General features: G+C 37.4%; 3 protein-coding genes and 1 pseudogene across 3 annotated transcripts; 1 reads left to right on the top strand and 3 right to left on the bottom strand.

Annotated features, from left to right (window-relative positions):
- Nucleotides 1-906: 906 nt before the first annotated feature.
- Nucleotides 907-2,799, bottom strand: LOC142521276 (uncharacterized). The gene has a single exon (XM_075624504.1). The coding sequence runs from the start codon at nt 2,797-2,799 to the stop codon at nt 907-909; it is 1,893 nt and encodes a 630-aa protein (XP_075480619.1).
- A 2,426-nt stretch (nt 2,800-5,225) lies between these two features.
- LOC142520898 (berberine bridge enzyme-like 22) lies at nt 5,226-7,181 on the top strand. The gene has a single exon (XM_075624057.1). The coding sequence runs from the start codon at nt 5,357-5,359 to the stop codon at nt 7,001-7,003; it is 1,647 nt and encodes a 548-aa protein (XP_075480172.1). The 5' UTR covers nt 5,226-5,356; the 3' UTR covers nt 7,004-7,181.
- A 12-nt stretch (nt 7,182-7,193) lies between these two features.
- Nucleotides 7,194-8,596, bottom strand: LOC142520900 (peroxidase 60-like). The gene is made up of 4 exons (XM_075624058.1): nt 8,324-8,596; nt 8,036-8,215; nt 7,807-7,966; nt 7,194-7,702 (listed from the first exon to the last, which is right to left on the bottom strand). Exons 2-4 carry the CDS (start codon nt 8,060-8,062, stop codon nt 7,290-7,292), a joined length of 600 nt encoding a protein of 199 aa, XP_075480173.1. The 5' UTR covers nt 8,063-8,215; nt 8,324-8,596; the 3' UTR covers nt 7,194-7,289.
- Nucleotides 8,597-11,047: 2,451 nt separating this feature from the next.
- On the bottom strand, nt 11,048-12,652 carry LOC142520899 (protein SENSITIVE TO PROTON RHIZOTOXICITY 1-like; annotated as a pseudogene).
- Between the last annotated feature and the right edge of the window lie 497 nt (nt 12,653-13,149).

Here is a 13,149-nt window from a genome sequence, read left to right as displayed (position 1 = left end):
GGGAGCCGAAAAGGAGAGAACTTTGGCATCGTTGAAGACGGCGACGACTTAGGAAAAAAGGAAGAGAATTCGCGCACTTCTCACGCAAGATCCGCGCACCATCACTGAGATTTTCTCTTCTCTTTCGTTTTCTTATTTTCAGTCATGAATTCGAATATTAGATTTGACTTTAGTTTCGAGTTTATGGAGTAGTTTTTCTTGTGATCGGGACCACGATAGGGACAAACGATTGATTTTGTTTATTCGTCGGATTGTTTGATTTATAAAATTATTTTATGTTATTGATTAATGTTTGCGTAATCTTCGTGCTTTTAATCTGGCCAATTATTTGCATGTTTGTCGTTCGATCTTGACTCGAAAGGGAATAGATTGAAATTAGCTTCAAAAAAATTAATCAACACACGGTTAAACCGACTAGAAATAGTATTCGGTTTCAGTGTGCAATTTTAGGCGACAGCTGTAATTTTATCGTTGAAAAATGCGTTTTTGTTTAATTAAATTCAATTAAAAATAATTGGACTGTTAAATGAAAATAGGATTATAAATTCTAGAAATAGGTTTATAGTTAAATTAGAGGATTGCATCGTGACTTCGAATAATCTGTAGTTAAATAATTCCAGTGCATGATAATAATAAGAGTTTGTTACCGTCGTGTGTTCCCGGTCATTTTATTTAAATTTGAAAATCCCCAAGTCCCAAGTTTTTCTGCCAATTTGATTTTAGTCATTAATTTAGCATAAATTAGTTTGATTTAATTAGTTTAAATAATAATCAAATCTCTTTTTATCGCTTGCCTAGATTAAATTAAATAATTTAAATCTTAGTAATTGAATAGTAGTCTTTGTGGGATCGATACTTGGACTTGTCGTCCAATTACTATAACTTGACCTAGTCCGCTTGCTAGAATTAATCCCAACCGAAATAATCGGTCAATGCCTTTAAAGGTTTTGGGATATGCCCAAGCTCCCCAATCCTAGAATTTACCGTCTTGGAAATTGGTCTGCCTGCTTCCAGATACTGCATGTATTCTTTAATATCCTCATTTTCCAACTCTCCTGGGCATGAATCAGTCAAACAAATCTCCAAAGGATCTTCACCTATCAATTCCTGCAAACCACACTCAACAAGCTCGTCAGTAGCATCAATTCTAAAACAATCAGATGTATCATTAGGATATTTGATGGACTGAAAAACATTAAACACCACACTCTCATCATTCAGTCTCAACACCAACTCACCCTTTTGTACATCTATCAGAGCTTTCCCAGTGGCTAAAAACGGTCTTCCTAAAATAAGAGGAATCTCACGATCCTCTGCCATATCCAACACAACAAAATCAACCGGAAAAATGAACTTGTCAACCTTTACTAACACATCCTCTACAACTCCCCTAGGATATTTAATTGATCTATCAGCTAACTGTAGGGAAATTGTAGTTGGCTTCACTTCACCTATTTTTAGCTTCTCAAAACATGAGTATGTCATCAAGTTAATGCTTGCACCTAAGTCACACAAAGCTTTACTAAAATTCGAAGTTCCAATAGTACAAGGGATAGAGAAACTACCTGGATCCTTAAGCTTCGGAGGGAGTTTATTTTGTAAAATTGCATAACATTCCCCCGAAAGCTTAACTGTCTCAAAGTCAACCAATTTCCTCTTGTTTGATAAAATCTCTTTAAGAAATTTTGCACATGAGGGCATTTGAGCTAAAGCTTCTGCAAATGGGATATTTATATGCAGCTTTTTGAAAATCTCAAGAAATTTTGAAAATTGAGTATCCAATTGCAGTTGCTTAGCTCTTTGGGGAAAAGGGAGTGAATTAATATCAATATTGGAGTTTGAGTTGAGAGACTTACCTTTCTCCCTTGCGTCCTCTGACCTTTGCTTGGATAATTCCTTCTCCTTCACATCGCCTTCAACATCGATCACTTCCTGCTTTATGGGAGACGTCACCGTGACTGCATTGACACATTTTGGATTCTTTTCCGTGTCACTAGGTAGTGTACCCGGAGCTCGTGTAGCCATTTGTGTCGCTAATTGTCCTAGTTGCGTCTCCACTCTTTGCATCATGGCATCATGGTTTTGCCATCTCATCTCATTCCCGGCTATGTACTTTGCAAGCATGTCCTCAAGGTTTGACTTGCTATCATGTGGCTTGAAACCGGGTGGCATAGAAGGTCCAGCACCTTGCGGAGGTTTAGGTGGTTGCTGAGGAGGCTTTTGCTGTGTAGGATGTTTTGGAGGATTAAAATGTAGTGGCCCAACATAATTTTCTGACGGTCTCCACCCAAAATTCGGATGATTCCTCCAACCCGGATTATATGAGAAACTGTATGGATTATATTGCTGACGACCCTGGTTTCCCACATAATTTACTGAATCCCCTCCAAAGCACTGTATTCCCTCACAAGACATATCTGGCATGAATGACATGTCACTAGATGAACCACCAACCATTTCAGCACTTCCTTGAATCTGATTCACTGACTTGACTGGTATTGACTTCTGTGCTTGTAACTGTGCCATCTGATGTGTCAATCCATCAAGTTTCGCTGTAATCGCTATTAAAGCATCCATCTCAAGGAATCCGACCTTCTTCTCCCTTCGGTTATCTTGCCAACCCACATTGCTTTCTGCCATATTCGAGATGATTTCAAGTGCTGCGGTTGGCGTTTTCCTGTATAAGCTTCCGTTTGCTGCCGCATCGAGCATAGATCTCACAGAAGGATCCACCCCATAATAGAATGTCTCAACCTGCTGGCCTATTGAAAAGCCATGTCTCGGGCACATCCTCAACATCTTCTTAAACCTCGCCCATGCTGAATTCAGTGATTACCCATCTCTCTGTCTAAATGATGTGATTTCGTTTCTCAACTGTGTAATCTTAGTTGGGGGAAAATACCTGTGCATGAAGACCTCAACTAGCCCATCCCATGTAGTAATAGAACCAGCTGGAAGGTCTCGAAGCCACTCCATAGCTTCTCCTTGCAAGGAGAATGGAAATAATCTGAGCCGAATGGCATCAGTACTCACCCCATTGCACTTAATCGTATCACAGATCGACAGAAAGTTCTCCAGATGTGCATTGGGATCTTCAGATGGTGATCCCCCGAATTTAACTTGCATTTGAATCATTTGGATGATGGCGGGCTTAAGTTCGAATGTATTCGCCTGAATTGTAGGGCGGACAATACTAGAGCCATAATCTCCAAATGCTGGCCTATGATGCTCCATTAAAGTACGATTATCCTCTTCTCCGGCCATGTCTTCAAATTCTGGTTTACGGTCTATTTCAGATTCTGCTTCAGATTCAAATTCCAGAGTTAAGTTGTTATTCCTTCGAGCTCTGCGGATACTGCGGAGAGTGCTTTCAATCTCAAGATCAAGTGGCACCAGGTTCCTAACGTCTTGAGCACGGCTCATATATCACGAGCTAACCCCTGAAATAAAAAATTTAAGTGCACAATCTAAGCTCCGAAAGAGTATAAAAATCTGAAACAAAATTAATTAAAATGCTAAAGAAAAAAAATTGAAAAATTTAAAACTAAGAATAAAAGCCTAGTCTCAAACAAATAATTTATCCTAATATTAAATAAATAGTCCCCGGCAACGGCGCCAAAAACTTGACCGATGATTTCGGTTGGGATTAAAATTAGCAAGCAGACTAGGTCAAGTTATAGTAATTGGACGACAAGTCCAAGTATCGATCCCACAGAGACTACTATTTAAGTACTAAGATTTAAATTATTTAATTTAATCTAGGCAACGATAATAAGTGATTTGGAGATTATTTAAACTAATTAAATTAAACTAATTTATGCTAAATTAATGATTAAAATCAAATCGGCAGAAAAACTTGGGACTTGGGGATTTTTAAATTTAAATAAAATGACCGGGAACACACGACGGTAACAAACTCTAATTATTATCATGCACTGGAATTATTTAACTACAGATTATTCGAAGTCACGATGCAATCCTCTAATTTAACTATAAACCTATTTCTAGAATTTATAATCCTATTTTCATTTAACAGTCCAATTATTTTAATTGAATCTAATTAAACAAAAACGCATTTATCAACGATAGAATTACAGCTGTCGCCTAAAATCGCACACTGAAACCGAATACTATTTCTAGTCGGTTTAACCGTGTGTTGATTAATGTTTTTGAAGCTAATTTCAATCTATTCCCTTTCGAGTCAAGATCGAACGACAAACATGCAAATAATTGGCCAGATTAAAAGCACGAAGATTACACCAGGATTAATCAATAACATAAAATAATTTTATAAATCAAACAATCCGACGAATAAACAAAATCAATCGTTTGTCCCTATCGTGGTCCCGATCACAAGAAAAACTACTCCATAAACTCGAAACTAAAGTCAAATCTAATATTCGAATTCATGACTGAAAATAAGAAAACGAAAGAGAAGAGAAAATCTCAGTGATGGTGCGCGGTTCTTGCGTGAGAAGTGCGCGAATTCTCTTCCTTTTCTCCTAAGTCCTCGCCGTCTTCAATGATGCCAAAGTTCTCCCTTTTTCGGCTCCCCCGTTCTCGATCTGGAAAAGTCCCCTATTATCTTCTATTTTCTTCTTTTTATTCCTTCAAATCTACATCAAATCTGCGCAAAATTTTGGATCTGATATCACGTACACGGACCCCGTGCATGCATCAGGGAAAGGGTCCGTGTAGACTCTGTCCAACGTTTCTTCCAGAATACTGGACACGGACCCCTTGTAGAGGTCTGTCCCGTGCTCCGTGTACACTCTGGATTTTTCTTCTCTCGAAGATAGCCGACACGGACCCCAGATACCGGTCCGTCAGGGGTCCGTGTAGACTCTGTAATTGTCTTCCTTCGGCTTCTGAGGTACGGACCCTTACACGGGGTCCGTGTATGGGTCCGGGTGTCCTCCTTTTGCTATTTTTCCGGGTATATCTGACATGGCATTGCGAAGCTCGACTTTTCTTTCATTTCTTTGGCTTTCATCCTCTTTTGGTCAAACCTACAAATAGCCATAATGAGACGAAATAAGCGCGGAAGTCGGAATAAAAACGCCAGATAAGCACGAATACGACAAAATAAAGTCCCTAAAATGTTATATAATTTGTGCTTATCAGACATCCAACTTTATAGTGGATATTATTCAATGCTATATTATTAAATTTCATGTGGATTATAACAATAACATAAAAAAATTTTAGTTCTGTTACTGATTCTTTAATTGCAGTTATTACTTATTAATGGTATTTTCCATTAATGGTTTCAAGGAAATTACAAATACTAACCATTTTCAGTACTCAAATCTTTGAAACTGTGTAATGTGTAGTGAATCTTCATATCTAAGTGAAAATGGGAAGCATTGCAATCTTTATGTCTTCCATTCTTTTCCTTTCAGTTTCATGGAGAGCTACATCCCAATCAGTGGAAGAGAGGGACTTTCTCAGATGCTTGTCACGACAATCATCACGTCGTGGCGAGATTCTGCAAAATGTTTACACACCAAAGTCTTCTGAATACATATCGCACCTGGAATTTGCGTCGAAAAATCCAAGATGGTTCAATGAAACTAGCCAAAGACCATTTCTAATCGTGGAACCTGTGGAAGAGACTGACGTTTGGACTGCCGTCAGCTGCAGCAAAAGGCACCAGATCCAAATCAGGGTCAAGAGTGGTGGCCACGATTATGAAGGCCTGTCTGTTCGCTCGGTGTCCCCTTTTGTCATGATTGATCTCAGCAATTTCAACTCCATCGACGTTAATCTTACAGATGAAACGGTCTGGGTTCAGGCAGGGGCCACTTTGGGACAGTTATACTATCATATCGCCAATAAGAGCAAGACTCATGCATTCCCTGCAGGATTATGCCAAGGTTTGGGATTGGGGGGGCACATCAGCGGTGGAGGATTGGGAACGTTGGTGAGGAAATACGGGCTTGCATCAGATAACGTGATCGATGCCCGATTCATGGATGTTGATGGCTACTTCTTTGACAGGAACGCTATGGGAGAAGATACATTTTGGGCTCTCAGGGGTGGTGGAGGAGCAAGTTTTGGAGTGATACTCGCATGGAAACTCAAGCTTGTTCGAGTCCCCGAAAAGGTTACAGTTTTCTCCTTTCGTCGTAGACTGGATCTTGGAGATGTAAGTCTTCTCCACAAGTGGCAAAACACCGCACATAAGCTCCCGAGAGATATCTTTATTCGAGTCCTCGTACAGAAAATAGGTAATGGTCGAGGGGACGCAAGTTTCGTCCAGGTGACTTATAACGGCATGTTTCTAGGGCCTGCTGAGCAACTGGTAAAACTGTTGAGAGAACAGTTCCCTGAATTCGGCCTGGAGACCGAAGATTGTTTCCGGGCACCTGTTAAAGACAGTAGCTGCAGTAGTATGCCATGCATCAAGAAAGAATGTTACGAGGTATCCTGGATTCAATCTGCGGTGTTTTTCAGCGGAGGGAAAATCGACCAGCCTGCAGACACATTGCTCGGTAAATTCAAAAACACCCGGTTCTTCAACAAGGGGGCATCTGATTTCTTGAAGGCTCCGATTCCTGATAAGGGATGGAGGATGATACAAAAGATGTTCTTGTCCGAAGATGGTCCTATCATGATTATTGATCCTCTCGGAGGAGTAATGGACAAGATTGGAGAACATGTTTTCCCTTTTCCGCATAGAAAAGGAAACTTGTTCAACATACAATACCTGATAAATTGGTTTGGTGACAATAGTGCCCAAGTTGCTGAAAAGCATGTAGCTTGGAAGAGATCTCTCTACAAAAAAATGGCGCCATATGTGGCTAATTCGCCAAGAACTGCGTACTTTAATTACAAAGATCTCGACTTGGGCAAAAACGACAAGTACTATAACTACACTGTGGGGAAAGTGTGGGGCGAAAAGTATTTCAAGGGAAATTTCGAAAGACTGGCAAAGATAAAAGGCGGGATTGATCCACGAAATTTCTTCCAAAATGAACTAAGCATTCCAGTTTTGAAATAAACTCAAAATGAAGCTTAAAAAGGTGTAATTTCTAGTAAAAAATTGTCAATGTTCTGAATGAAGAGAGTTCTGAAAATTGTATTATTTACCCGTCGTGTATCCTTTCGTGTGCTTGGTTGAATTGTTAACTATTGAAAGTTATGAGTGGAATTATCTTAATACACGAACACATGATAAATTCAGTGAGAAATACCCAAATAAAATTATCCATCTCAATTAACTTTTAGTGAAAGATATTACATTAACTTTCTTCCGTTATCCATATCAAATTCTTTATTGGTGAGGCTCAGTTCTTTCTGTTGCAGAACCGTCTGATCTCTCCTTGTTCTCCTGTGAGGACTCGGACCGCACCTAGCTTGATCATGGCTTCGCCGAATCCCGTGGTGAAGTCCAAACCTTGGGCAATGGCGTCCACGGTTGGCCGAGTCCATTGATCAAGAGCTAATTCTTGATCAATCTGGAGAATTCCTCTGTTCGAAAGGATCTGTTGGTAGTAGGAATTATCTACTGTTGATGAACTTGAAGCATTTTGATCCAGGTCCACGGTGTTCTCATCACTGTCTGAACCTTGCGGACATCTCGCGATTAGCGTGTCACGCAGCGTAGAATCCATGGCTGGGTCAGGCTCCCCTGTGTTCTGGAAGTTGTATAGACGATCCTGAAAAGTCGAACAACGAGCAACGCCGATGGTGTGATCACCTACACACGACAGTTGGAGTCAAATATTGAATCTCATACAGAAGAAATATGGACAATTAATACTTTTAACGGAAATTAGTTGATGGCAACAAGTAGAAGTATACCTAGAAGATAAACCATGTCAGTGGGACTAAGGCCCTTCTCGCCAAAAACTTTGATCGAATCCGTGACAGATATTGAAGAAGCTGGCATAATCACATCACCGGCGAGAGAGACGGTCCCGTCCCGCCTCCCGGTCTGCACGGTGTATCTCCCTCCTCCACCCTGTATGATCATAAGCCATGAGACATTTATCATTCATGCATGCTTATGAAATATCTAATCTTTCATCACCAGGGAAACTGCATCTCTTGTGGCCATGATGATGATATCAGCACAGGAAACGACCCCGGGGCAGACGGCTTCCACTGAGGATTTGGCAGCCTCGATAAGATCGTAACCTCGTACCCTTCGATTAGACGGTGACGTTTTCTCACTGTCGGGTCCGTCCAGCAGAATGGATGCATCACATCCCTTGTTCGAAATTATGATCAGTATGTTTGTTTTTTCAGATAGTATAAAATTGAAAAATCACTTATCCAATTAAATAGTGATTGTGATATACTATTATATTGTTCTTACATGAATGAAACAATCGTGGAACTGCAAGCGAAGGAGAGCGGCAGCAACGGTGGGATCACTGTCATAAAACGAGGCAACGACAGCCCCTACGGCGGCCTCAACGACAACGTCTGCACATTTGCCATCATAGAAGCCTACCTGAAGTGGTGGTGTGCCACCCTCCTCGCACCGCCCTCTCGAGGCGGCGCAAACCGAGAAATGTCAAAGCCATGATGATCAATTTTGCCATGTTCTTTCTCACTGGACTGGACAATATATAAGAAATTCAATTTTCTCTGGTGGATTTGATTACTCTTGGGTAGCTATTTATAATACAAATGGCCGTGAAGATGCATGCATGGAATTTGCTTGCATCTAATTTTTTGAACGATATTGTAATATTTGATAGGAACAGAATGTATTATCCAAAAGCATGCCTAACACAAAGTAGCTAATGAAAGCAAAAATATTATTCACAATAATTTACAATCATGTGTCTTGTCTGAGTGAATATATAGTAACAGGCCATATTATTGTAAACTACTGGTACACCGACACACGCGTTGCATGCTTATACAATATTTTTTATAATTCATTTGATTTATATTTAAATGATGGTCAAAATGTAATTATGAGAAATGATGAGAGACTACGTTGTAATTTCGATATATGAATTAAAAAATAAATAGAAAAAAAGAAAGGAAAAAAAAGATCAAAGTAGGAATTAAACCTACAATTTAATGTATATGAAATAAAGACTCTGTCTACTAAGCTACATGTGACTTACATTAAGATTTTAATACTTTATTAATATATTTAATTATTAAAACAGACAATGACACCAAAAGTTAGTTAAACTAAGGATCTCAAACTTAATAATATAGTATAGATAATTGGGCTTAAAAAAATCCTTCAAAAATTATATAATTTTATCTATAAATCTTTTATTTTTGTAATAAAAATTTTAAAAATAATGAGACTACATATATCTAAATCTAAATTGGTAAATTGACAAATTGGTTCATCAACTATTGTGAATTACTTAATTGTACATGATCCAATTACAAACTCAATTTTACCCCGAATCTAAGCTAGTTATTATTTTTATTGTCCAAAAGCATCCACCTACACAATTAGAAATAGCTAATTAAAGTAAAATAATAACAATTATTGACAATAAAGACAATTATGTTTTCTTGTTTGGGTGAATATATAGAAACCGGCCACATCATTGTGATGTCATAATTTAATTTTCATGCAATGCATCTTATATTATATAAATTTATATATATTTATATAAATTTATATATATATAAATTTCTATTGAATTTTTTTAAAATATTAAAACTATTATATATGATTCTGAATTCTTGTTTATGCTGCCTTTTTTGCTCACTCAAGTATTCGGATTGGTTATGCACATTAACTAAATCCTTATAGCAAATAAATGATACGTAACTCTTGTGAGATGAGTCGATCTGATCAATATATTGAGCGAAAATTAATACATTTAGTATAAAAAAATAATAATTTTCATGAGTCAGATTGATTAAAAGATATATCTCATAAAATTAACATGTACTGTCTTGTCGCAAGCTATGCATGTTATACAACACCTAAAGTGGGTTGGGTGGGCTTCAGCCCATGCTTCAATGTTTTTAATTAATTATAAATTTATACTATATATGTAATTGTCTTGGTCCATTATTTTTTAAAATATATTTGTGGGATTTGCATTTTTTAATTTATTAAATTATTTTTCAAATGAAGCAAAATAAGCAAAAGATGTGAAGTGGGCTTTAAAGTTCTCTGTCTTTTTTTCATTTTCTTAATTGCAACAATTTACTTGTGAAGTTTATATATTTTGTTGGTTTTATTTAGAAAACGGAAATTTTTGCATTTTAAAGTTCTTTCATTTCTTTTATTATAATTAATGGGATAATTTTTGAGTGGTTCACGTTTTCAAGATGTACTCTATTTTTTGAAATATCATATTTTTTCTGAGTATATTGTAAGGGAGTAGGTCTTGTGAGACGGTCTCACGAATATTTATCTGTGAGACGGGTCAACCCTACCGATATTCACAATAAAAGTAATACTCTTATCATAAAAAATAATATTTTTTCATGAATGACCCAAATAAGATATCCGTCTCACAAAATACGATCCGTGAGACCGTCTCACACAAGTTTTTGCCATTATAAGGTTATCTATTGATAAAGAAAATTTAATATATTATATATGCGAAACTTATAATTTTTTTAACAACCACAGACATTTTATTCAGAGTTAGTTTACTTGAAACATTATATCTTCTGTAGTTTATAATTTTTTTTTCACGTCAGTATATAATATACTAATATTGTAGTTACGATTAAACTTTTTGCAAGTATTTCTTAATTATAATTTAGTCTTTTATTATTTTTATTTTAAAATATTAAATTTATATCACTTTAACTATTAGTCTTCCCAGAGTTCAAAAAATTTCTGGCTACGTCCCTGGCATTCCTTGAAATGATATGAACTAGATAGTGATGTCGATGAATATTTGACATTCATACCAGATTTTACAACATATAAAGAATATATATTACTATTTTAAAACAATTTTATGTGAAATAGAGAATAGAAAGAATACATTATATGATTACCTACATTAATTATTTGAGGTCAATTACTGAAACTAATAAAAGAAATGAAAGAACTTTAAAATGCAAAAATTACTGAAATATTACCAATCAAAAATAATATTTTACTAGCAATTTCATTAATAACAGAAAAAATTACAGTATCATGGTAGAGTAAATAAAGATACAATGCTACTGAAGATAAGCCGGAAAATGTAGAGATTTATTTGATGTGTGGATAAGTATATTAGTACAAGACAACATCATATCACTAATATCAGTTCAACTCATAATTCGAACAGAAAATCATCGGTTCTTAGGTGTGTAATCCGAAAGCAGGAACGAGAACGAACTTTCGGAAACTTCAAATGGGGGTCGAGGAACTTCATGGAATCCACTGATGCCTTTTGTTTCAAAAGGCGAGAAAAAATTGGCAAGATCCTCTCTAGCCAACCCTTTTACATCCACCGTGTTTTGAAACGAAACTGGGGTCTTGCTAGAGGCTTCATTGTTCTTCATTTCATTGGCTGGTATTGAAAACCTTTTAGAATCCTCCACTGGAATAGCAGGAGTATGGCCTTGGAAAAGAGCAATGTGACCAAATAGATTATCTTTCCTTGAAAAGGTCGTGCCACACGAGCAAAGCCATTTGTCTCTCCCACAGTGTTTTTCGTGCGTTTTGAGGTCTGCGAGAACTGAAAATTTCTTTTCATTGCACCGGCTACAAGTGTAAGTCTTGTCACAATGGGTTCTCTTGAAATGGTTTTTCACACATAAGATAGTTTTGAGAGGCTCGAACTTCTTGTGATCCATGTTCCTTTTGCAGCCAATGTATGGGCACGAGTATCTCTTGACAAGAATTTGTTCAGAGGTGGATTCCTTACTGGGCTTTGCTAGAGCAGCCGGAGTTTTGTATCCGTCTCCATGGCCTCTCATGTGCATCCTTAAATTAGCATCTCTCTTGTATCCTTTTCCACATAAGGTGCAAAAATGGGTATGAGGCGCGAGGATTTCTTCTTTCTCGAGTGGCAGAATTTCGTACGTGCCAGGGGTTAGGTTCTCCCCTTCCTCAGCATCATCATCACTTTTTGTTTCTTGATCTTCCATGTTGGAATTTTGTTCAGTACCATAAAGACCTGTAGCATCAATCGGGTTTGAGTGATCTTCCGCCTTGTTTAAATTTGTATTCTTTGGGCAAATGATGTTTCTTGGAACTCCATTTGAAGGATTAGTGACACCACCAAAGTGCCCCAACTGGTTTATAGGATTAACTGATGAAAGGTTATGATTCAGAGATGGAAGAAGGCTGCCTGCCGTTGAAATCAGCTGGACTATAATCGAGGTTAGATCAACAGTGAAAAGCTGTTGCTGCTGAACTAAAGGCTCGTCTGGTCGACCCCCAGATTGAATTCTGCGTCCCACGAATTAATGTATCAATTCTTGAAGCTGATGAATCTTTTTCTCCAGGAAACATAGATTGTTTAGCATTGCTCTTGGATCCCACTCCTGAATGTTACTTGGTTCACTGGCCTTGCTTGTATTATTACCTTGTGGATCACTTGTGTTGTTTTGGTTTTTAGTATCGAAAGCAAAGGAGTTTCGAGAGTCAATCCTCCTACCATAATCAAGAAATGACGATTCTTCCCACTTCTGTTGAGATGGTATCACGGCTTGATGAAGGCTCAGTCCATTTATCTGCAAGCATTCTCTTTTCGGGATCCATATTCGGTAAATGTTTTTCTTAACTACCAAAACCTATGTAATCAAAACTGTCAGACACAACGGACGATTTCAATGCACAAAAAATTAGGCCAAAACAGGAAAATTTCAGAGCAAGAATCGAAACAAAATGTAGACCTAAATTAGAAAGCAGCTTGCAACACACATTAAACTACTTAACTACGAAGCATTCAAATGACTGCAGAAAGATCAGATTTGCTATGTTGATGATCTTTCTTTACAACCGTACATGACACAATGCTAAAGTTTTGAGGAAATTTTCAAAGAAAATTCTCAGTGGAAAAGGAAATGAGACTGAACATCTCTCTACTTCAGACATGAGAAACATCAAAATAAATTTGGCATAACTTTGCAGAAGATGTGTTTCGGAATCATTTGTTCGGATAGATATACAAAGGTGAATTTCAAATTCATGATCAATCTAACTTCATATCTTGTATTAGTAAGTGATATATGACGGATTCCAAACGGATTCATGAT

This window comes from Primulina tabacum, chromosome 12 (assembly GCF_025594145.1).
Source record: "Primulina tabacum isolate GXHZ01 chromosome 12, ASM2559414v2, whole genome shotgun sequence".
Taxonomy (NCBI): domain Eukaryota; kingdom Viridiplantae; phylum Streptophyta; class Magnoliopsida; order Lamiales; family Gesneriaceae; genus Primulina; species Primulina tabacum.
Note: the sequence above shows the minus strand (reverse complement) of the source record. Positions and strands in the feature narration are given on the sequence as shown.